This window comes from Streptopelia decaocto, assembly GCF_964273445.1.
Source record: "Streptopelia decaocto genome assembly, chromosome: 2".
NCBI lineage: Eukaryota > Metazoa > Chordata > Aves > Columbiformes > Columbidae > Streptopelia > Streptopelia decaocto.
Genome location: NC_138655.1, coordinates 14,536,997 through 14,561,279, shown reverse-complemented (window position 1 = coordinate 14,561,279; position 24,283 = coordinate 14,536,997). Strand labels below are relative to the sequence as shown.

General features: G+C 39.5%; 1 protein-coding gene across 1 annotated transcript in view; it reads left to right on the top strand.

The window, feature by feature from the left end:
- Positions 1 to 24,283, top strand: part of COL14A1 (collagen type XIV alpha 1 chain) — a 124,893-nt gene that overhangs the window by 9,875 nt on the left and 90,735 nt on the right. The window contains exons 4-5 of the mRNA XM_082045131.1: positions 285 to 428; positions 3,678 to 3,764. Of these exons, the coding sequence (XP_081901257.1) occupies positions 285 to 428; positions 3,678 to 3,764 (231 nt within the window). The remainder of the gene's footprint in view (positions 1 to 284; positions 429 to 3,677; positions 3,765 to 24,283) is intronic.

Here is a 24,283-nt window from a genome sequence, read left to right as displayed (position 1 = left end):
TTTTAACACACAGCTAAAGTACAGTATTTCTTCATTAACAGTTTTGCTGAGCACTGTGGCTGTTCTGCGAGGCACAGATACAAAGGCTGATAAATTGATTTAAGTGTTTCTATCTAAGAAGACTTGTTCAGGCTGCCCTCTGGCCTGGCTGTATGTATAGTCCCAAAAGTGGGAACACTTAGGTCACTGTAGACCTTGAGATGGTTTTAAGTCATTACATTTACCGTGCTATAAGAAATGCAAACAAAATTACATATTTGTGGGCTTCTTCTGTTCTCTTACAGGTGGAAAAACCAATCAATTAATTCTTCAAAACACTGCAACCAAAGCAATTATTCAAGGTCTTATTCCAGATCAAAACTATGCCCTTCAGATCATTGCGTTCAGTGAAGACAAGGAGAGTAAGCCAGCACAAGGCCAGTTCAGAAGTATGTGTCTTTTTATGCTTGATGTGCAGAATTTATCAGATATTTAATGTAACTTATGAAATGTAACAAAGCCTGACACAAAGGGGGACAATGGAAAAAAGAGTTGTTTTCTGTGGTGGAAGGTTGAACAGAGCCACAGCTTTTAACTGGTACATATACAGCTGGAGGCCTGAACTGATCCAGTTGTTCTTGCGCAGAATATTTGGGCTGTCTTTGTTTCCATGGGTTTGGAATCCCTTTCTTCCTCATTCTGTTATGAAATTAGCCAGTATTTTGTGGAAGAGAATCTTCAGTGAGTGAAATCAAGAAGGAAAGTGCTATATTCTGATACTTAAAAATTTCCTTCCCTTTGTCCAGCTTTTTATTAAAACATTCTTATAGTCATGCCAGCTGGCAACTAGTTGCTAGTTCAATGACAGTATGAAAGACCAAATTCTTACTCATCTTCAGCTGTGAAATAGGTTTACAAGTTATACTTGTGACTCTTTTATCTGACCTACACATACTTTTTATGTCTACCTCATAGGAGATATCTATATATATATAGATATAGATAGATATATATATATCTATATCTTAACTGATTTATCTTGATCCACATCTTAAACAGTTCTGTTGAATATTATCAGTGGAGACTGGGTTGGCAAAGACAAAAGTGTGACAATCTGGGAGTACAGTTGAAAGCTGACTGAGTTCCCTTGATGTTGAAAATTTCTCCCTGTCATTGCTAAACCACCTTTCTCTTAGAACCAGCACAAGATAAAATATGCTGACTACTTGATCTGGTGTGTATCAAGTCTTTCTAGCTTTTCATCACCACAGCTGTGTGGTTACTACTTTTTCTGTCTTGGTTAGGAAACCCACAAAACCACAGATTACTTCAGCATGAAAGAGCAGCTCACAGAAAGCTACACCAACTTCTATAATATTGGATGCAGCTGTTTTTTAAAGTACCTCTCTCCTCCAGGAAAAGTAGAGCTGGCCACTTGATTCAAGAACAGAGGGGTTATGTTTTCACCTGCAACAAGAAAGAGTATATGCAATAGAACATGTAGTACTTAATGAGGCTAGAGTTTCATATGATACCTTGCATGGGTAAAACCAGATACAGCAAGTATATAAATCCTTTCTTTTTTTTCTATCTTGTATTCCATGCTTTTTTTCCTCTTCTCTGACAAGTGGTCACTAATTCTTGAGATGAAAAAAAGGTCAAACACATACAAAGCTTTGAGAATATCCTCTGGTTTAGTGCACTGGAAGTATGTTTTTAATACTGCTGAGCTGTAACTGATGTACAAAGAATTCTTAAGCCTAAAATAAAATTTTACTGTTAAGAGTATTCCTCTTTGTATAGCCAGGTATACTTTCTTATTCTAATGCTGCTTGTAGGTTGTTGTACATAGTAAAACACTGGGAATTTTTTTCCTTTGAAAATGCAGCTGTAAAAACATGCACTAGATAAGTTTTTTTTTGTCTGTGTAAATATGTGAGTAAAGCTGGTGTCTTCCTTTCTGCTCTTTCTATGTGGTTATCATTTTGACAGTTACAAATGGCTTTTCCAAATCCAGAAATCTCTGTCAGGACGTGACCAACTTGTCTTCTATGAACATTTTTCAGACTTTGTACCTTTCTCTGGGGTCTTAGTGCTCAAGGGCACTAGTGTCAGAGGAGGCCTTCAAGCAGCTCCTTAGTTTGCTCTTAGCCCCTTCTCAGAGGAATCTTCTCAGGAGGCCAAGCAACGGCGTCCTTTTTGACTAGTATTTTTCTGCTAATTTCACCTGTTATTTTAATTAGGCTTAAGTAAGGATTAAACCCAGATATCTGAGTTAGACCTGTTGTCATCATGACTTTATCTGTAACCCAGCTAATAACCAAGATTTAACTGGGTAACAGCTGACTCCTCAGCAAGCTTGGGGATCTGAATTTGCTTCTGATTCAGTTTCACAACCTTTCACTAGAGGCGAAGTACAGGTACACATGCTATGTTAGTAAGGAGAGGAGTCAAAATTTCAGTTAATTTTCACCAGTTTTCCTACCTCTTCATGTGGAGAGTGTGAGCTGTAGGTTCTGCAGAGACTGTTTCACACTGAAACAGTCACAATCAGATGTTTGACAATGGCTTATTGTCTTCCTAAGACCTTAGGATCATCTGGTGATTATATTTTCAATTGGAACATAAAGCACTCTTGACTGTTTCAGATATTCCCATATACTATTGAGTAAATTAGCAAAATCCATTTGACACTGGTTCCACTTCTGTAAAACAGAATACGTGTGCTGTATATTTTATATTGTATGTTTCAAGAGGCAAATAGTCTTTTACCTTCTCACAGTGTTTTTTTGAATGATGTAGCACTGAGAGACTCTGATCCTGGCTAAGACTCAGTGCTTGCTTGGGTGAACGTTGATCAATACAGCTCTACATAAACTAAAGATTTTAGTTAGAGCAAAATTTTATTTTCTGTGAAAGTTATCCTGTTTTTCATTCTTTTAAGCTCTTCCTGACATTGTAGACAGCTGGGGTGTTGACACCAATTAGCAATCTACGGAAATTCTGAAAGGATGTTTTTTTTCACTTTACCTTAATACATGACTTGAGTGATGATTTTGCCAGAAACTTTCAGATTATGAGCAGAGTGATACTAGCTGCTAATGTAATATTAGGAGCTGCTAATCAAGCTCGGTTCTGCTTGGCTGTTACAATTGTTTTGAGATGTAATAAGGGAGGTATCCCACCCCGTTGTGGGACAGGAAACTGTTGAAGTCTGAGCTTTGGAGCCACTTTACTCGCATGGGAGTATTTAATGCCCTAAACACAGATTTGGGCAAGGGATCTAAGCTGATTTGTTAGAGGATAACGTAAGAGCTGGCTTATTTGCTTTTGCGTTGAATGACTTGGAGTGGAACTCTGCAGCACTGGACGTTCCTCAGCGAGCTTTGCCAATTTTCTGGACTATATTTCCCGTACTGGATCCTGTCAGCGTGGGCTTAGGTGCTGATGTCAATGTATTTGGACTCTCCGGTGTGAGGAGAGTCACTTTTGAGAACTTCAATGATGATAGGATGGGGAAAGATTCATAAAAAGAATAAACCCAAAGGGAGGGAGGGAAAACGCAGTAACAATCACTTGTTACCTAAGCATATTGCAAGATGTTGTGTTCAACTTCTTTATCTGGAAGAAGAAAATTATGTGCTTCTGACTGTACTGTACCTAGTTTGATTGTTTTTTTTCCCCTTCTTATTTTTCAGTTAAAGACATAGAGAGAAGAAAAGAAACAAGTAAATCCAAGGTGAAGGATCCAGAAAAAACAAATGCAAGCAAACCAGCTCCAGAAGGTCAGATCATAACACATGTGACTTATGTGACATTCTGAAAATAATCAGCTTTTTATTTAACTTGGCCATTGTATATATAGGGTTTCTTTAAGTCAGTATATTAAATCTAGTTCCCAGGGTTAATTTAAACAGAAGAGAAAAATCAGTGTTTTCAGGAGTTGCTATAACAGAGGTATTGCTTTTAGTTCTGTGTTCTGCTTTATCACTTTATACAGTAAGCACTAAATACCACCATGAATAGCATAAAAGCAAGTCTTTGAATCTGCATTAAGCAATCATATTACTTGTACTTTCCCACTGAGTGCACTTTGAGTAGTGAAGGCATCGTGCAGTTGTGTGTAGATACATAATCATTCGTATCATCTTGGCTGCAAGATGGACTTGCAGTATTAATTCCCACCTAGGGTCTAATTGGTATAATTGTATAATTAGTCAAATAATAACTTGATAGCTCTGTTCTAATATAGGTCATATATATGAAAACATTTGAAATATTTTGAGCAGAAAGGAGTTCATTTTGTCCAGATGCAAGGAACCAGTCTTCTGGTGAAATGTGGTTACTAGTAATGAGAAGCTTGTCTAGTATGGACGGCAAAATCTATTTCAAGCTTAATATATAACTCTATTTCCTGTTGTTCTAAAATTCAAATAACATCTTTATGAAGTAACCCCAAGAGTAATTATTCCATTCAGTGCTTATTTACAATGTACAGAACAAGCACAGACGAGAATAGCTTGATATGACCTTAAATAGTCTGTGAATAAATTTAATTTCTCCCGTCCCTTTTAGCTCTGTCTCCTACTAATAAAAGTATCAAAGACCTCACCCAAAGCTCCTTGAAGCCCATGCAAATTTTTCTGACTTCAGTGGGTTTTTATTCTTACCATACATATTTATGTCATGTTGCTTTTATTAACGCTATGTAAGTTTGTTTCCATACAGCATTTTTCAAGCTGAAGCACCCTTGAATTCATTGCATTGGATGTGTTGAGGAAAATGTTAGCTAGTATTTACAATACTTAGAGAATCCAGTTGTACCCGCTAGTGCGTGATGGGATGGTGGATAGGTGATCTTTCCCTCATGCCTAGAGGAAGATTGAGCTGGAAGAAATGAGAGAACTTAAGAAGGAAAATGTGATTTGTTTTCTTAATGAAGGACAAGTGATAACAGTTGAAGGAGGGAAAACTGGACCTGTAATAGGAAAATCTTGATTAAATGCAGACAGAGGAAAGTGTCTGCCAGACTGTGGGAGAGGTTTTATGCTTTTTCATGGAGTAGGGGCAAACATACAGTTGGCGAGAGGAGAGGGGATCTGCAGTCTCTCTTTTTTTAGAAATCTTGTTTACTTGCAAAGTCTTTAGTCCAGTTGCTTTCCTCTTCCTTGCGTGACTTCTTACTCATTTAAACTTTTTCAGTTGCATTAGGGCATCTTGTATCAGAGTAAAATAAACTTCCATCTAGAACTTGTGGAAAGCTGTGGTCTTACGCTTACTGTAGCAGGTTTTATTAGAGAATAAGGGCTTCAAAGATAGACAAAATTTAAAAAATTCTTGATCAGCTAAACTTACCAAAAAGAAAAAACACTCTTCTAATTTTAATAAGTTTTTTACTTTTTAGCCCTATTCCCAGCCCAGCTATATTTTAATGTAGAGTAATAGACCTTTTTCCTACTGTCTAGCTATTGCATATTTTTTCCCTTTGCGCAGTATAATGATTATTCAAAGTGATGGAGATTCCAACTGAATGACTTCAGTGGGAGTAGGGTGAGAGTCCAAGCGAAAACATTGTGCAGAAATAACAGCATCAGCAAAAAATGCATAGCTGGGATAGAAGTGAATTCAGAATTGATACACAGAGAGTAATGGTATCAAAACTTTCCTAGTTTAATATATAAAGACCATTCCACCTCAATTTGAAATTGGATCAAAAAAAATACCAGGAAAAGTCTTTGAAAGAAATAGATTAAAGAAATTAGAGTAAAATTTTATGGCAAACTCATGAAGAATAACTTGATCCTCTGCAGATGTTTGACAGGAAATGATTTGGCTATGACCAGATGAATTCAGGCCAGCCATTAATCGGATTCATAACAATTTAGTGTATGGCTAAATTTGGTGGATTTAATAGCAACCCTGATATGTTCTGTGGTTGTGTTATATCCTTGATCAAGTTGGTAAGACCTTGGGAGTTAACACTACAAAAGAAATCATTATAACATCTTATCTGAAAATGAGCAATCTTTGTCCACAAACCAAATTGGAAGCAACCACTCTCCAGATTGGTATTGCCAGTCTTTTGCTCCTGTCTTGACTGAAAGAATAGCAAAAACCTATTTCACCATTTCTGCAAGCTTTAGGGTCAAGTTTTGATGTAAGGAGGTGCCTTCTGTGAACATCTACCCCACTTCTTACTGAAGGGTTTTCAGATAAGAACCTAGAGTGTCCTTGCAAGCATTAGAAAGGCAAAGGTCATCAGTCATTCTGTGTTTGGAGAATTGTCTGGCAAAATTCTCCAGTGGGAGTATTAGAAGAGATTTGACATTTAGTCGGACAGGTAATCCAAAAATCAATGTTTTGGGACAAAACTATTAAAGTGTGGTAATACATTTGTCAAAGCATGTGAAAAAGCATGTGGACTTTGTCAGTAATGCGAGGTCCAGCTTGTGTGATGTGGTAACTCTTGTGATCTGGTCTACATGTATCCTGCTGATTTCTTCTGAAAGGCCTAATCATATACATTTATTATTTATAAATACTTGGCTAATATATTTTCTTTACGTTCACATAATAAACCCCAGAAATTTCACTTTCAGTTTCAGTGGGACACATATTTCACCGTAACCATTCTACTCATAGAAACCAGCTCATCACTAAGAAATATGAAATGGATATCTGTATTAATGATTCCAGATGGTTCAAAGATTCTCACTCTTGTTTTCATCAGTGCTTTGGAGGACTGATTCTGCAGTGCTGTCCACTATTTGATTACCAGCTGTCCGAGGCTGTATATGCTGGGAGATGTGGATATCTTCTCCTAACCTCCCAAATCTACCTTTTTCTTGTTTCTCAAAATTAGGTCATATTTGAGTTTTGCTCCATCTTTATGAAGCTCTGTCAGTGGCTTGGTTGTAATTTTTCCAGCAGCTTCAGTAACCTAGATTTAAATTTTTCTTTCTATTATGTCCTGCCCATTCAAGTAGTTTGAAAAGATTTACTCCTTTTTTTCCTACTCTAAGTACTATTCTCTTATCTCCAACAAACCTCCAGTGTATATTCAGTAATGTCATTGTGCCAAATTAATTTGGGTTTTTATGTCTAGCACTCATCCATCAAATGCTTAGTTTGTTTGATTTCCAGAAACCTCCTCTAGTTCGTCTGCACAACCACTTTCAAGTCCTGTTGAGACTTCTTTCAATATTTTTCAGAACCTGCCAGTTTTCAGCTTGGCGATTTATCGCTGCTGCACGCTCATATTAATAATGTCAGGAACCTTTTCTCTTTCTCTCTGAGATAAAGTTCACAGACTCGTCGTCTTTCAGCACACACTGATATTTGAGTACTTGTACCCTGGCACCTCTCCAAGTTCCTCATGTACAAAGCTCCCTTCTGTACAGTCACAGGGGTTAATACATTCTCTACCTTCTCAGATGTTTTACAGTTTCTCAAAGAGCTTCTACGAGTGATTCTCTAATCAAATCCCTTTTGGGAGTGGAGAATCAGAGTGTTTTGACTATGTCCTGGGGAAAATATGCAACTATATCCTTTCTCTATGTGTCTGAAATGTTTTTAGCCACCTATTTCAATAAAAACAACAAAACACTGAGGGCCTATTTTATTTTCTGTCTTGTGAACTTTATTTTCGGGTTTCTTAGTTGAGAGGTGTGGGGAGCTTAGCCTAGGCAAGCAGCCAAACCCCCACCAACTGCCTGCCCACTCCTCTCCCCAGCAGGACGGGGGAGAAAATAGGAAGAACAGGAATGAAAAAGCTCATGGGTTGAGCTGGAAGGCAGGGAGGCTGCTCACCAATGACTGTGGCAGGCAAACAGAGTCAACGGGGGAAAATTTACTTAATTTATTGCCAATTAAAATAATCTTAAAAAAAAAGCAAATGCGGGTAGTGGGAAACAAGAATGACAAACATTAAAAGAACAGCTTTCCTCCTTGCTTTCCCAGGCTCAATTTGACCTCCTTCCTCCTCCCTTGTTGTCACTGCAGGTTATGCTCAGTCCAAGTCCCTTCAGGGAGGGAGCAAGCAGGGCAGGAGGGGTGCTGAGGGATTACAAGCAGGACACGGTGCTTTCTCTCTGCCATTCCTTTCTTCTCACACCTTTCTTCTCCTCCAGTGTGGGTCTCTCACAGGCTGCACCATGGAGCACCTCCTCCTCTGACCTTGGGTTCCTTTTGCTGTTTCTTACTTCTTTTCCCTCACCTCCTCCTCTCTCTATTTGGCATTTTCTGCCATTTCTTACATATGTTTTCCCAGAGGCACCACCAGTTGTGCACAGGCACAGAGTGGCTTCTGGCCTCTTCTCAACAAGGCCACCCCTGCAGCCTCCCTGATGCCAAACCTGGACACAGACACCCAATCTTAGGAGGTGCTCTGTTAATACTCCCCAAGAGAAAAGCATTGAGTATAGTCTTCAACCTGTTCTGTTCAGAAATTCCTTTCTGCAAATCTCAAATCGGGATGATTTTGGACAGCATAGAGCATGTATGGACCAGATTTCTCTTCTGGATCTTGTTTTCACAGGATAAGCCTTCTACAGACTGTAGAATATATAAAAGGATGAGAAATAAGCTGCCATGAAAGACTCTGATTTATGTCTGATGCAGTGTAGCAGTTACTTTCTCATCATAAAATGCATGTAATAGAGTCGTCTAGTAAATATGATTTGTTAGGGAGGTCAGAGATCTTCACTGCACAGTACAGAATGTGCTGGTTATTTCAACCTTCCCAAATGACAAATCGCATTTCAACCCTGGAGCAAGTCCTTTATGGGCAGATGTGTGTTATGTTGTTTTTTTGTTGCTTTTTGCTTTTTTTTTTTTTTTTTTAATACCAGTTCCTATGATAATCTAGTGATGTGTGACCTAGTTAAAAATCCTGGGAGAATGGCAACTTTTAAAATCCCTTGGATGCTTCTTTCTGATGGGGTCACCTTTGCCACATGCCGGGACCCAGAGTGGCAGAATGTTACCTGAGCTGCCTGGGCTGGTGTGGGGCCAGCTGGGTGACCTGAGAAAAGGGGTATTGCCCCTCAATTCCCTGCCCAAACAGAGTATACAGGAGGAAGCCCTAGGATAAATGAAGTGATAGTAAAAGCTAGATCTGAGTTTCTCATAATGGAAGACTGAGAGAAGCAGGTAGAAGTTTAGGAAAGATGTATAGCTAATCTGTTGCGTCATGGCTATAGAAAGGACAACTTGGAAATAGAAGAATTAGGCCCCGGGGGAGTGAAAAATAATGTAGAAATCATAGTGGGCCTCAGAAACAGGAAAAAAAAAACCCAGAGAAGCTCTTTTTAGTGAGCTGCGTAATGCCATACCTTGTCTGCCACAAAGTATAGTAGAAAGGTGCAGATGCCAGGTTGTATTATCTGTATATAGTTAATATAACATGAACTTGCTACAGGCTCGGGGAAGAGTGGCTGGAAAGCTGCCTGGCAGAGATGGATCTGGATGTGTTGGTCGACAACTGGCTGAACATGAGCCAGCAGTGTGACAACAGCATCCTGGCTTGTATCAGGAATAGTGTGGCCAGCATGACTAGAGAAGTGATTGTGCCAATGTACTCAGCACTGGTGAGGCTGCACCTTCAATCCTGTGTTCAGTTTTGGGCCCTTCATCATAAGAAGGACATTGAGGTACTGGAGAGAGTGCAGAGGAGGTGATGAAGCTGGTGAAAGGTCTGGAACACTAGGGCTGTTTAGCCTGGAGAAAAGGAGGCTGAGGGGAGACCTTATCACTGTCTACAACTACCTAAAAGGAGGTTGTAGCATGAAGGGGGTTGGTTGCTCCTCCCAAGTAGCAAATGATAGGACAAGAGGAAATGGCCTCAAGTTGTGCCAGGGGAGGTTCAGATTGGATATGAGGAAAAAATTACTCACAGAAAGGGTTGTCAGGCATTGGAACAGGCTGCCCAGGGAAGTGGTGGCATCACCATCCCAGGAGGTGTTCAGAAGGTGTTTAGACGAGGTTCTTAGTGACATGGTTTATGGCTAGAGTTAGGCTATGATTGGACTCTGATTCTGAGGGTCTCTTCCAACTGAAATGATTCCATGATTCTAAGATGCTAAAAACATTGAATAGTGACTTAATGTCTCTTGAACGATATTCCTACTTTTGTATATAATTTAAATATAAATTTTGGGGAAAGAGGTAGCAGCTACCTGTAAGGACAAACTTTTTTCCTTTAAAATAATTTAATATTATTAGTGATATTTACTAGTGACTTCTAGTGAATTTAATATTATTAGTGACACTATTATTATTATCCAAACAGATATATATGCATACAAGTAATAAATATTGTGGAGAATGGCTGCTTACTCAGAGTTCCCTCTTACCTGTGCTTGTCCAACTCTCCTCTTTGTTTTCTTCACTACTTAGTGCTGCACAGAAATGAAATTTTGGTTGTAATGTACTGAATCTGAAGTTTCTAGCATTTTCAGGGTTCAGTATCATGAATCTCCTAGAAAGAGACCTGAAACCATCTGTCATGTCATACTTACCTGCTATGTATTAATAGAAATAAGTATGCCTGCAGTTTCTCTCAGGTGAGTGTGCTCTGCCAGTGCTCTGACTCATGCAGAAACAGCATCTCTTTGGTGGTGGGTCTTCTGTAGCTTTTCCTGTGAACGTATCTTTTAGCTTCCCGGTCCATGTCTAGAAAATAGATGGAGTTCTCAGATGCCTGCAAAAACTGTGTAGACATAACAAAAATTATTCTGTTTTGCAGTGAGATAGTTTTTGATTTTTCTTTTGATTTCCTAATGTATTTTACATTAGTAGTGATATTATTATTTACATTATTTCTACAATCTTTCAAAGTAAATGGTTTGGAATGATTTTTATCGTAATATTTTTTTCTTCTGGTGCTATGCACACTATCAGATAACGAAAGGCATATCATTCCTCAAAATGACATGGTGTACATATCTGAGGTTTCTATTATAATTACTCTTGCAGTGAGGTCACATCAGTCTTAGGCTAATGATAGAAATGAGAGGTGCAGTAAACTTGAAAAATACACTGATTTGCTTTCTTCTTCCAATACTGCTATCACCTTGATGCAAATTAGCTTTGACATTCACTCTGTAGCTGTTGAATGGCACTATTTAAGCAGAGTAGGGAAAGAAATTGCAGAGAGGTATATTAAGACACTCCTCAGCAGAAGAGACTAACTATATAATTTATTAACTTGTCAGTTTAGTTATGTCAGAAGCTTCAGAAAGTATTACTAGGTAGTTTGAAATGAGTGCTATGAGGTATTTGATGAAACCACAGGAATGAATACCTTCTGAACTTCTGCTCTGTTGGCTGTGTTTCATAGTTCTACTCACTTCATCCTGGCTAATGTAACTGCAAATGATGGGTTTAGTCATGAGGTTTTTCTATTGTTTATTACTAACTGAACTCCTAGGCTATGGAATTCGTTAACTACATCGTTACGCAACCTATAACTGGCCTTACCAGCAGTGTTTCCCTGAGTTTTCTGGAGGACACTTTAGATCTTGTGTTACGAGCAGGCAGAAGAAAGACATTGTAACTATGTTTTGTGGGCATTTTTCCCCAGTGCCATTCTGTTCTTCCTAAACAGTCCTTATCTTCCCAGCCCTTACATGTTAATCTGCTTCTGCAATCTGAAGGTAAAAGCAAAGTTTATTGGAAAGTACTTGACTCCTCCACTGTTGATATGACTTCTTTTTTGTCTTGTGTTAGGGATCACTGGATCCTGCAGCCCAGTAGAAGCACGCAGGGTTGCCCCAGCTCCATGCCCCTAGATCCAACCAGTAGCAAGGCTGAGCATGCAGTCCCAGTAGGTCTGGGGTGTTCCAGCACAGGGCTTGGCCAAACAGGTACTAACCAGCCATCTGCGCAGGTGGATCTGGACCCTTTTATCCCTTTATATTTCTATTTTCCTATGCTTGTTCCTCCCAAACTGCCTTGATCTCTCCCTTACATTGGCTTTGATTCCTCCCCTAAACATATCATACTGAATCTTGTACAAGCCCCAGATACTATTTCCTGCATCCCATAAGTTTCATTACTCCATAAGCAGTAGCCCCCACCAGTCTGCACCATGAACAGACCATGTTATGAAGTAAGTACAAGCTATAAAAATGTGTAGCTGATTTTGGAATATACCAGCAAGAAGAGACCCCTGTAATTAATGTTTAGTTTCTGGTGCTATGCTGGACTTATACAAGAGGCAAACACTGAACTACTTGGCCTGAGTCTGCGTAGTAGGTAAAGCACAAGGTCACCAGGGAGGTATCTTGTAACTTTTGAAAATTCCATGATTAATATTTGCTGATCTTTGTTTGTTTGTTTGTTTGTTTGTTTTAAATCGAAGTTCCTGCTTACCTTTTTTCCCCCCTGTTGTTCCAGTGCAGTATAATATCAAAGGCTTCTTGAACTAGCTGCAACCAGGTTTACTACCGAGCTGATAGCAGTGGAACTTTATTGTCCAGTGCAGCATTCTTCCAGGCATTCTTCTAGCCTGCTCAGAATGAGCTAGCTCAAGGCCTTCTACCTGATCCTCCACTACAAAGTGTAGACATTACCCTGGCCAATAGTCTTAAGCATCTGTTTCTTAGAAGCTGCAGAATGAGAACAGATGCATTTCCTACTTGGGAGATATGGTAAGTTCTTTAAATGTTGTGGAGTACTTTAATGTGGTAGGGTTCATTTTTGGACATGTGTAAATTAAAGTCTGCATCACAAAGTATAGTGAAGTTTAGAACAATTGATTGCATTTGTCTAAATGGGAAGCTACTGTCTATATTTCCCTAAAAGATGTATATACAGCATCCTGAGACTTGAATATTTCTTCTTTGCAGTGTCTGTAGGGGGTGTGTGGATGTATTACCTTGTCATGTATGAAACAGGCCACACATTTGCTGACATTTACCTGCCTCACAGCTGGGGACATGTGCTCTTTGCAGGTTGTTATGTTACTTCAGGACTGCTTTTCTTCAGCTTACTTTTGAGTTCTGTGCTTACCATCTTGACAAGGGTTTTAGTAGTCTTTACCAAAAATTGCTTTTCAGTGCTGTGTGGCATGCAGTGATATACAGTCCTGTGACCCGATTTTGAACAGCTCTTGTGTGTGTGGTGTATACCTGCTTTGTTCTAGCATTTGCTAATCAATTAAAGGTAATATGAACATAGAAATGAATCTTTTATCCATGCTTCTTAAGGGGCGTGGCCTCAGATCCCTGTGCCTACCTAGAGAAGACTGGGGAATGCTTGGACCTTGCTGCAGCATTCTGAGAACATTTCAGACCACCACAGAGCTTTGGCATCATATGTTTCCGATCAGTCTGAAGCTGCATAGCCCAGGAATAATTTTATAGATTCTGTCTTTTTGGCTTTGGACTCACTTGGCTTTGTCCTGCCCAAACTTATCCCAAGCAGAAAATCCATGATTCATCTTTGATTCATGCTATCTCAGCTTTTACTAGTGAAAGCAGCACTTGACTATCTGATCTTTGCCAATGGGACTCTCACTTAAATCTCTGCAGCCAGTCTGGTGTGTCAGTGGTTTCACTACTGGTCCAATCACCATCCTGATGTGGTGCTAAAAGCCTGGTCTTCACTTAGAACCTGCCCAGCAATGCTATCAGCAGGCCTCCATCCATCATAGGTTGGCAGAGTATAGGTTTTTTTGACAGTTGTTATTTTTTAACTTGTGCCATGTGAGTGATGGCTTTTGATTCTTCTTCTGTGTGACTCCTCATGGACATCATCTTCTTCCTCAACTTCAGGTGATGCAAATATCTGTTTGAAAACAGGACATGAAGTAGACTTGTCAGAATATACCATTGCTTTCTTTGCCATATGAATTTAGGATATCCTGTCCAAGCCACGTGGTTTCTGTGCTCCTCAGAAGGTAGAATTTGATGAGAGGCATCCATTAAGCTAGTCTAAATCTGTTAGCCACCATACAGAGGTTTGTACAATAGAAATTCCTTGTTAATCACTGGAGGACTTCCAGAAGGACTCTGTTGCAAGGAAACTCTTGGGTAAACTCCCCTTTACTGTCTGGAAAGTTTAGCTCATTGTGCTGTGGATGATCAATGCTTATTATGAATTTCTCTGAAGGACGCAGCTGAGTTTTGTATACTTTGACTACTACTTACAACTTGGATTTCCTTTTGCAATGGCAATACTTTTATGGACCTGGCCAGGATCCTTCAGCAGACTCGTGCTTCCTGCCTCCCACAACTGGAAAAGCCGATAGGAAGTATCAACAGTGACATGGGTAGAATTCTTAAATGCTTTTCCTTTGCCATGGTTGTGGTAATTGCTTTGGAGAAAAGCACAGGAGCTATGTTTAGAGACCGCAGCACTTACATCTGGCCAAACTAAATAGCCATTAGTTTACTTGGTGTTAAAATCACCTGAATAAGAGAAAAGAAAGTTCTTGAGAGAAAAGAAGTGTGAAACTGAAGAATCAAAAGTGTCTGTGAAGGCTGAAATTGGGAAAGGGTTCACTTTGAGTATTGTACTTTGATCCTGACAGAAGGAATCCCTGACTGAAGTGAGATCAAGGAAGAGAGAAGAACAGAGAGGGAGATTTGCCTGGGAGGGGTTGGTAAGAAGGTTGTTGTATCTATTTTGCTTTGTCTGTTTTGGATATCTGTAAATTTGAGAATGATTTTATTTATTTACCTTAGCCTGGTTTGAGATTTAGTATTAACGTGGAGGTTGCTGAATATCTTCTTCAGTTTGTGTCTGCCAGACCAACTCTTGCTTTGTTCAGAAAATAAAAAGCTTGACATTAGAAATTTTGACTGGTCTGCTTTCTTATTCAGGGATTCCACTTACCTCCTGGCTCCTCCTTTCTGTAGGAGGAGCTGCTTTTCCTGCATCTGTCAGTATGTATGTTAACATGATATAAGTGGTCATTGTGCATTACCTTTTGCACGGTGTTCCAAGCCAGGCAGAAGCTGGAGACTGGACAGATTGTCTTTCTCTTATCCACAGTCTCCCTCGTTGTCTCTCTTTAGGAACTTTCATGTATCTGCTTCATTGAAAAGCAGACACAGTGTTGGCATAGATATCTAGAGAACATGTAGCTCAGAAAACAAAATAGCTTTATAGCTGTCTTTCTACTCAGAGTAGAAAAAGAGATTTAGCCTATTTTGGACCTAAATGCAAATTTCAATTTTATCATAAAGTGATCCAGCTCCTACTATCAGAACTACTCATGTTCATAACCCTTGACACCCTTGAGTTACGTTTTCCATCTTATGTCTGCACAGTAAATATGTATAATGCTTGGCAAGTCTCTACCCACTGAAAACCTCCTGTCTGGGCTATTTTTCTTTCTTTCTTTCTTTCTTTTTTTTTTTTTTGGTAGCTTTCCCCAAGGCACTGGCATTTTTTGTGCAATCTGTTCTTGGTTGAAGTGAGAGACTGCTATTCACGTTCTTGAATGGCTGATTAATACAAGCTCAGCTGAATGAACAGTCTTTCCTTCTCTTCAGATGGCTTTTCCTCTCTTCACGTCATCAGCTCTGGAGCATCCATCCAGTCCACACTGCGCTGGCGTGGCTGGATTCTGCTGGTAGCAAGAGTGTTACCTTGAGTCAGATTCAGAGTCTGTGTTGACATGTTTCATTACTAAAATACTTTCGTTGCTACCGTGCTTAGACGCTCCTTAACAGTTCATCATGTGGCAGTGTGAATTCTCATAACTTGAAGTCTGTAGACTTGCTCATGACTATTTATGTTCTAGGTAAATATGTCTGTATATCGTGAGTGATGATTCTTTGACATTCAATACTACCTAGTCTTTGAAAGTGAAGCTACATAGGAACAACTTGATACTCTGGGCAGTTTTTAAAATTTGTGTGTCAACCTTAAAGGGAGAACCAAAGCAGCTTTGGAGAGGTGGTAGCAGGCAGGTACATTAATAAACACAGAAGTGCAAGGCCAAGACCCTCTTGTAAGAAAGCTACAATCATAAAGGAGTGATGCATTCATCAGCAAATTTATTGATTGTGGATTTTCCTTCACTTGTATTGAATACCTTGATAAACAAGCTGCATTGCTTTGTGCTCTGAACAGCACAATGGGAGATTAAGTTTAATGTTTTGATATCTCTTTTCAGAGACTGTATTCCCTGAGATGACCTTGTCCTGAATGCAGCTAGAAGGTGCTGAATCTTTTGCTTTTCAGCTCTCTGCTGTGCAAGTTCCCTTTCAAGGCTGCTCCTTACACTTTGAGAGAGGGAAGTCTTGTTTCACAGTCTCTCTCATTCGTTTGATGCTAATAGTGTTGATCAACATCAAGTAGAAGCTTGTACTGAGGAGAGATGATATCAGGGTCATTTCTACCCTCTCTACATAATCTGAGGGTCTTCGTGTTCTTTCTGGACCTGTTGATGCAGGAGACACTGATTCTGGGCTGTCTCGTGGTCAGAGCCCTTTGCCTGGTGCCCTGTGTACTGAGTGAGCCTTGGTGTTACAGCTGAGCTAAGCCCTTGCTTTAAAAGGTGCTGATTAGTAGCTGAAACAGAACTTAACCAGCCTGAGTGGTCCATGTTTTCGACCTCAAAGGTGTTCTTGCCTGTACTGATCGGACTAGTTTGTCTGCATGTAATAAGAGAGTCCTGTTTATCTGGCTGATGTGTTTTGTGTGTGTGTCATTGGCTCATGAAGTATTTGTTTGGCTCATTATTCCCCAGTAAGTGGAGCCATGGTATTTGGATACTCTGCTCTCCTGGAGCCCTCAAAGGAGCTTCTCTGGAGCACCAGCTTGATGCTTGAGCATATTTGCTTTCCTTGTATGCAGGAAAGTTAGCAGGATTAGGGCTGCGTAGTGGTGCAGACAGCTGTGTGGGAAGGAAATGTTAGCCTCAGCAGGGGCTTTACTTGGGTTTGGTTCGGTTATGTAGTTAAAAAAGTGTGGTAAAATTTCTGATCTTTTGCACTGATCTTTCTGGTAAGTATGATAAAGGAAACTGTCAATTGTGGGCATAGGGATGGTAGCTCCTTCAAAGAGACTAAATTGGCTGTGGCCTGTGAAATACCACTTGTATCTCATCTCTCCTCTCCCTTCCCTGTGTCTCATCTCTCCTCTCTCTCTTCAAGACTTTTCAAACTCAACATCCAAATTTAACTCAGTACCTATGGGGCAGGTAGGTGATGTCAAACTGTGGCAAATGTTTCTGCCTTCAGAGCTTCATAATGTTTAGAGGGTTTTTTGTTCTCTGAGAAGCAGTAATAAAGCATCAGTTGCAAGCCATAATGGCTTAACTGTTAGAGGTTGGTTGAGATACTTTTATGACTGGGATGGCGCAGCTCTGCTTATCTTAAGAAAAGAAAGTGACACTCAGAAGCTTGTGTTTTGTCTCAACAGGATCACAGGTCCTTTGCCAGCCTTGCAACTGTTAGTATTTTGTTAGTCTGGGAATAGGAAACAGATGGTGGGAAACCCTTAAACTGATCTCATAGAATGTAATTACACAACGATTATTATTTATTGGAAAAAACCTGAGCAAGAACAACTGAAAAATTATCTGTTGGATATTGAGTAATTATTTATTGATTATTAACATTTTTTCTTTAAAAAAAAAAATTAAAAATATTTTCTGTTGAGTTCCATAGGAGTATTTTAATAATTTTTTATATTGTTGCCCTCACCCTGGTTTTCAGGCATCAGGGTAGTTTAATGATATGTGTGCACGTGGGAGTATGTAGTTTTAGTTAAGGGTCAGCTGTTTCAATTTGATTATGGCTATTGTAAACTAAGTAACTACTGGCCTAACTAAAAATAAACTCAGATGCCAAAGCATTGTCTGTGCCTTGTGAGAGGCCTCTCTTTCGATTTTGGCAGCTCCCAAAACAGTTGTATACTTTGGATAGCAGCCAATAATTTATCTAGATTAATTAAAATAATTGTCTTTTCCTCAGTGTAAATTTTAAATTCACTCTTACAGATTTAGAATTTGCCATTGTTTCTGGAAGTTGTTTTTTTTTTTTTAATATCATATGCAATGTAATAATAAGTAATTATTACTTCCTACGCAGACCTTTTCTGCAAAATCAGATTAATATTTTTCTCATGTGTGTGCAAATGAAACATAAAGAATCCCCTTCATCTGTAGAGTGCAATTTTTGAGAAAATCCCTGTACTAAAGTATTTAGGATAAGGTTCTACTTTACATTTTTTTTTGAATGCAGCTAGATTTGGAGAAAAGACTTGTCTTTTTTTTAAAGCATTTGAAACACTATAAAGAAAAGTAGCTATAAATGGCAGTGAATGGAAGAAAATATTCAATGAATTATTTTGAGATTTATTATTAGTCTTTCTGTAGTTTAAAAATTTCTTTAACTATCCACCATATATGATATCACATAACTGATATGCCTATATACATTGTTTGTCTGTCTGGATGGTACTGTAAGTACAAAATGAAAGAAGTAGTAAGTGAATGGAAGAGACTGGAATCTCTGGCAGAAAGAAATGTTTCAGGCTTGAAGACATCGGTGGAATCTGCCTGAGGGGAAAAATATGCAACATGGCTATTTAGTAATTTGTTTATGGTTGGGAACAACTGCTTTAGTGGATAAGGAGAATTTGAAAGTCTGTGATCTAGAGGAAATGAAAATCAAAGGTTATATTAAATGCTTACTTAGGAAAAGATAGTTGCGGTGTGTTTATTGCCCACCGATCAGTACTTCAGTACAGTGCAGTGACACAGACTTTTGGGGTTCTTCTTTTAAATACTCATTGAGAGACAATCAACCAACCACCAAATCAAATCCTCCAAGGAAGACTTTTTTGTTATAATATTTGTCTGCTTTTGCTTAATAACACATATTTTAAGAGATTAGGAATTAAATATGTAGAAACTAATTAGGGTAATCCTGTTGCCAGAGTCTCTTTGCACTGGGTGGCAAACTATCAGCTACATGGCTCTGGGGGCAATGGTCAAGGGTGTGGGGGTTCAGATAGTCTTCTTGATCCCACTTATGAGGGATCAAACAACAGGGTTTAGGTTTATGTGATGATGGGACTCTCTTTGAGGCTCAGTAGCTTCTTGGAAGAGATGGGATCCATTTGATTAAATGGGGCAAAATCATCTTTACTGGCCAACTGGTGAGAAGAGCTTTAAAATAGGAACGATGTGGGAGAGAGGTGAGAACCTACAGTCATGTGAAGATGGGGATGGTGGGAAAGAGTGTATGCTTAGCAGCTTTGCAGATGATAGAAAACTGGGAGGAATGGCTGATACACCAGAGGGTTGTGCTGCCATTCAGAGCATCCTCAGCATGGTGGAGAAATGGGCTGACAAGGACCTCATGCACTTCAACAAAGGGAAATGCAGATCCTGCCCCCTGGGAGGAATGACCTGAGGCACCAGGACATGCTGGTGGCTGACTGGCTGGAGAGCAGCTTTGCAGAAAAGGCTCTGGGGGTCTTGGTGGATACCAAGCTGACCATGAGCCAGCAATATGCCCTTGCAGCAAAGAAGACCAGCAGCCTCCTGGGCTGTGTTAGGAAGAAAGATGTCAGCAGGTCGAGGGAGGTGATCCTTCCCTCTGCTCAGCCATGGTGAGGCCACAGGTGGAGTTCTGTGTCTAGTTCTGTGTCTGGGCTTGCTCCGCAGCGGAAGAAAGGCATGAACTTACTGGCATGAGTCAAGTGAAGGGCCATGAAGATGATTAAGGATTTGGAGCATCTTACATAAGAGAGGTTGAGAGAACTGGAGGACAGCAGGTTCAAGAGTGATCGTACCAATGCATAAAAATACACATTGGAAGGTGTAATGAAGGCCGAGCCAGATTCTTCTCAGTGGTGTCCAGTCAAAAGACAAGACAGAGTGGACACAAATGGAATTAACTGTAAATTCTGTTTAATCAAAGGAAGCACTGTTTTTTTTTACTGTGAGGATGGTCAGACACTGGAGCAGGCTACTCAAGTTGTGGAGTCTCCGCCCTTGAAGTCTCTTGAACCTGACTGGACGTGGCCTGGAGCAATCTGTGGTAGCTGCCCTGCTTTGAGCAGGGCAGTTTGACTAGACAGTCCCAAGAGGTCCCTTCCCACCTCTATCACCTGGTTATTCTGGAAGTCAGAGGTGTTTCAGAATAGGATGTTCATTCAGACATCTCTGCTAATTAGACAACGGATTAATTGTTACATGTGACAGGGCACATATTTCATCCTGAGCTTTTGTGGATTGACACATGACGTCCAAAATTAGTGACGCTTCTGAAGATCACTGCATATTTATATTTATACAAGCATATCCATTGGTTCCATTATGATAACACCATTTTAAGAAATGATTGAAGGTAAAACAGGGAATTGACTTTCTAAGTCTGCACTGTAACTGTACTGCACTAACTTTTTTTTCTTTCTGGACACACTGCCACATCATACATACCTGGATCTATAATGCTGGGCTGTGAAGTAACAGTGTTTTAGCAGCTTGCTTCAACTAATTTGTAATTAGTTCTGTGTTAATAACTTTTCTAGACATGCAGCTTGTTTTCTCAGGCAGCTCTTTTCTGTTACTTTACCTGTTGGGTTAAAGCTGTAGCTTAGTTACAAGCTGAGGCACAGACCAGCTGTTTATCATGGTTTAGAGGGATTTATACTTACAGCTTAATTAATGGTGAGGATTTCTTAGTGCCAGTTTTGTCTACAGCCCCCTGATTAACTGCCTTCTAGATAGCCAGAGAAAACTGTCTCAGGGATTTCATACTTCACTAAAGCAAAGGGAAAAATAACTCTCAAATTCTGGCGTATTCGTTACATAGGAATGGTGGATAACTATGACCATATTAATAAAAAATTATAGTTCTCTGCCTTGAAAAGTCATTTAAATTTTGAGACAGCTGTTTCATTTAAAACATCCATGCACCCAGATGCAGAACTCAGAGCAAAGAGAGAATTATCACTGTAATCTGCAGAAGAGTTTATAAGGTTTCATGTACTTTATGGGAGGGTTGCGGACCATCTTCCCTGTAAATCATTATGGCTAAATAGACACAGTATCTTGCGCTGTTGAATTTCAGTGTCAGGAAAGATTTCAGCCGTGTGTTTTGTTCTGTGTTGACGTGTAGCCTGTTGGAAGAAGTTGTTAAATAAATGTTATGAACTCCCAGTTTAACTGCAGGGGGATTTTTAAACATATTTTTCTATCGAGGTACACAGACCACGAGGGTGTAGATTTGCTGTTTGGGAAGCTGCTGTGGACATCAGGTGCTTCAGTGCCATCAATCAGCAATGGTCTGCCAGACAATATCAGCACTTCTTTTCATAGTTACCTGTTATATTTATTCTATCTCTCAAGTAAATTAAAAAATTAAGATGTGGGAAGAAAGTTCTAAAAGTTTTTCTGAGCTAGTGGTTGCTTACTGCAGAAGCACAACTACCATTGAAAAAGAAAGGTGCGTAGAAAGTTGCTGCAGACTTCCTTCTCTTGCACTTGAGAATTATCACTAGTGTGTGTAGGCAATTAATGTGTTTTATCAGCAACTTAATTAGTTTCATGACTTTAAATTCAAAAGATATGCTTTAAATAATAACACTTATTTATTTATGTGTACTTTTTAAAAGAAGCAAAATTATTGAACTACAGCGTTCACAGTCAAACGTGACATAATTAGGCACAACAGATTCAGTTACTCTTAATATTCCAACTCCCCAAATAACAAATTTGTAGGCCTGCCAGCTGGGCTGTGTTAGTTTCCTGAAACTGAGCAAGGTGCATGGGAAAGGGCTGTCTGCTTTATTTTTATTTATTGTTAATTTTTTTTTCTAAGGAGCGGGAACAAACTTCTAACCTTGTTGGGCTGCTCTTTCAAACTAATGATGTTCCAGCATTTGAGTCCTTCAAATTCAAGCTATGGCTGGATCTAGTTCAAAGAAAAGCAGTGATGTTGGATGCATTTGTCTGGTCCGTAGCCTGACATATGGGATGTGTTAAACTGAGGTCTAAGTGCAATGATGATATCACCAGCACAGTGCAATAATATCAATGTCAGACGCATGGACTAGTGAGTTGCTGAATTTTGGATCTGAGCAGTGGCTCACGTCCCTGTATTTTGTTAACCCTTTTGTAAAAGAAGTGATGTTTTGCTGATGTAGATTTATATTGCCCTTGTGCTTCGGCTCAGCTGTGGTGCTGTCAATCACTGTGGAGGACTGACTTTTCTCTGTCATTCATGCTTTATTCACAAGGTATTTTTCAGTCGCTTCTGTCATCAAGATTCTTGCCTTTTGTGCTTTGTTACCCTGTGAACGAGTCTTCCATTCATACTGTATTATTACTGACCTCTATTTGAACTTTTTCTCTCCTTCCACATATATTATTCAACTTTTCCACTGTGACAGGGAGTAAGAAAGGAAACAACATATTGCAGACTAAAAAAGAATTATAGTCTTAACTTCTTCTAGCAGAAGTAGTGTGTGTTTTGGCTCTTGAAGGTAAGAATGGAGTTTCATACCAAGAGGAGTCAAAATATCAAATGTGTTTCTGCAAAAAGTATCATAACTGCGTGCCAGTTGAACTGGTTCTTCTAAGGCATTGAGTCCTCCCATGTGGCAATGCCTATATTGCTACTTCTCCCTTTGCCTTTCAAAGAGCAGTAGTATTAACTCCAAGAGTCTGAGCTACTACTCTAGTCTAAAAACCGTAGTTTTGTATTTGTGTCTTGGCAATGCTTGCAGTTATTTGGGTCAAACTTCTGCATTCTGATGTTGCTCACTGAATGCATGTGTGAAAGAACAAGAGCAGGTTGAAAATGCGGTCACAGAGAGGAGCTCAGTGTTCGTAGGGGTGCTCAGTGTCCATAGAGGAGCTCAGCGTTTCCAGAAGCCACATTCCCGGCTCAGTTCCGTGCATCCCCCGCGCTGCCAGAGCCCACTGCAGTCCTGGCTCCGCACTCCATTCCCTTCAATAGGACATCTCGAGGGTCCAATAACTCTCTCTCTATCCCAGAAAGTTTTAGCTGGATTTTTTTCTCAGCATTGCATTGATTGGCTTCACTCTCAGCCAAACTCTGACACGGGTCTTGGTAGTACTTTAGCACTTGAGCAGAAGTGCAAGCAATTGCTGGGGGCTTGAGAGATGATATGACTGTTGGCACTACTAAAGCAGGTTTTTGTGCAAATATCTTGTCCTAATACATCACTGGTAGCGTTTAGTTGTATGCTGGTGTCTTTGGAGGTGAAATTCTGTGCCCATGCCTTCATTTGTGACATGCAGAAAGCAGCAGACCAGGCTCCTTTCTCCTCAGTTAGCTTCATGGCAGAGTGGCAAGTTCCTTCTGCCAAATAGTGCTAGAAAGGTTGTACATTTTTAACAGAAAGTCCATTAATTTTTTGCTTTCTCCCCATCAAACTCCTCCACTAGGTGGATGCACTGAAGACAGTTGCTGCTGTAAAATATAGAAGCTCTTTTTCTGGCTTTAGGGTGTTTGCAGTTCTGTCATTTTTCTCAAACCTAAAAATTGCAGGTTCTGTTGTTTGTTGTGAATTGCATCACTTGAAGTAGAATAATGCTATCTATATAATGTTAGGAAACATTATACAAATTTAGGTAACTCGTCTCGTCCCTACTGTCCCGCTGTTGCAACTGGTGAGTATTGTAGAATTCGGAGGAAAGAAGCACCTTCTTTCTCCTCATTACTGTTTTCTTGATAACCAAGGAAAAGGGAAATATGTGCAACCTAATCATAGCATTGAAGCTTGTAGTAGACTAAAACACTGAGTGTTGAATGCTACATAGAATTATATGCTGTCATCCTCCTTTAAGAAATGTTTGTGAGAAAATTTCCTATTGAAGTTATCTTTAGATAATTGAAATGTTCAGAATTGTCCTCAAACCCTATAGGAATTCATGACCATGTATGGTTGTATGGAAAGACTATTGAAAAGGAGATTTGCTAGAACTCACAATGGAAACTGGCTAATCTCTGTGGGGTGCGTAAATTATTTCTACACACTGTGTCTTTTAGATTAACTTTATAAACTAAGATGATATGGTGTTTTTATTCCTAACAGGTTTTAAAGATTTCTATACAGCATGTTATTCTGTTTAATATCTCACTGTTGTTTATTCCATTTTAGGGAACTATCTACAATTCTATTAAGTACAACAAGGAGAAAACATAAGCAAATAGTGGGTGTACAGAAGTAACAAAACCTAGATGTTTTATGCAGAAAAGATTCAACAAGTATCTCCTATCTACGAAGAACGAATCAAATTTTCACATTCTGTGACAATGCAGTACAGTCTTGGATCAAACCACACATGCTATTTTAACAAAAAAAT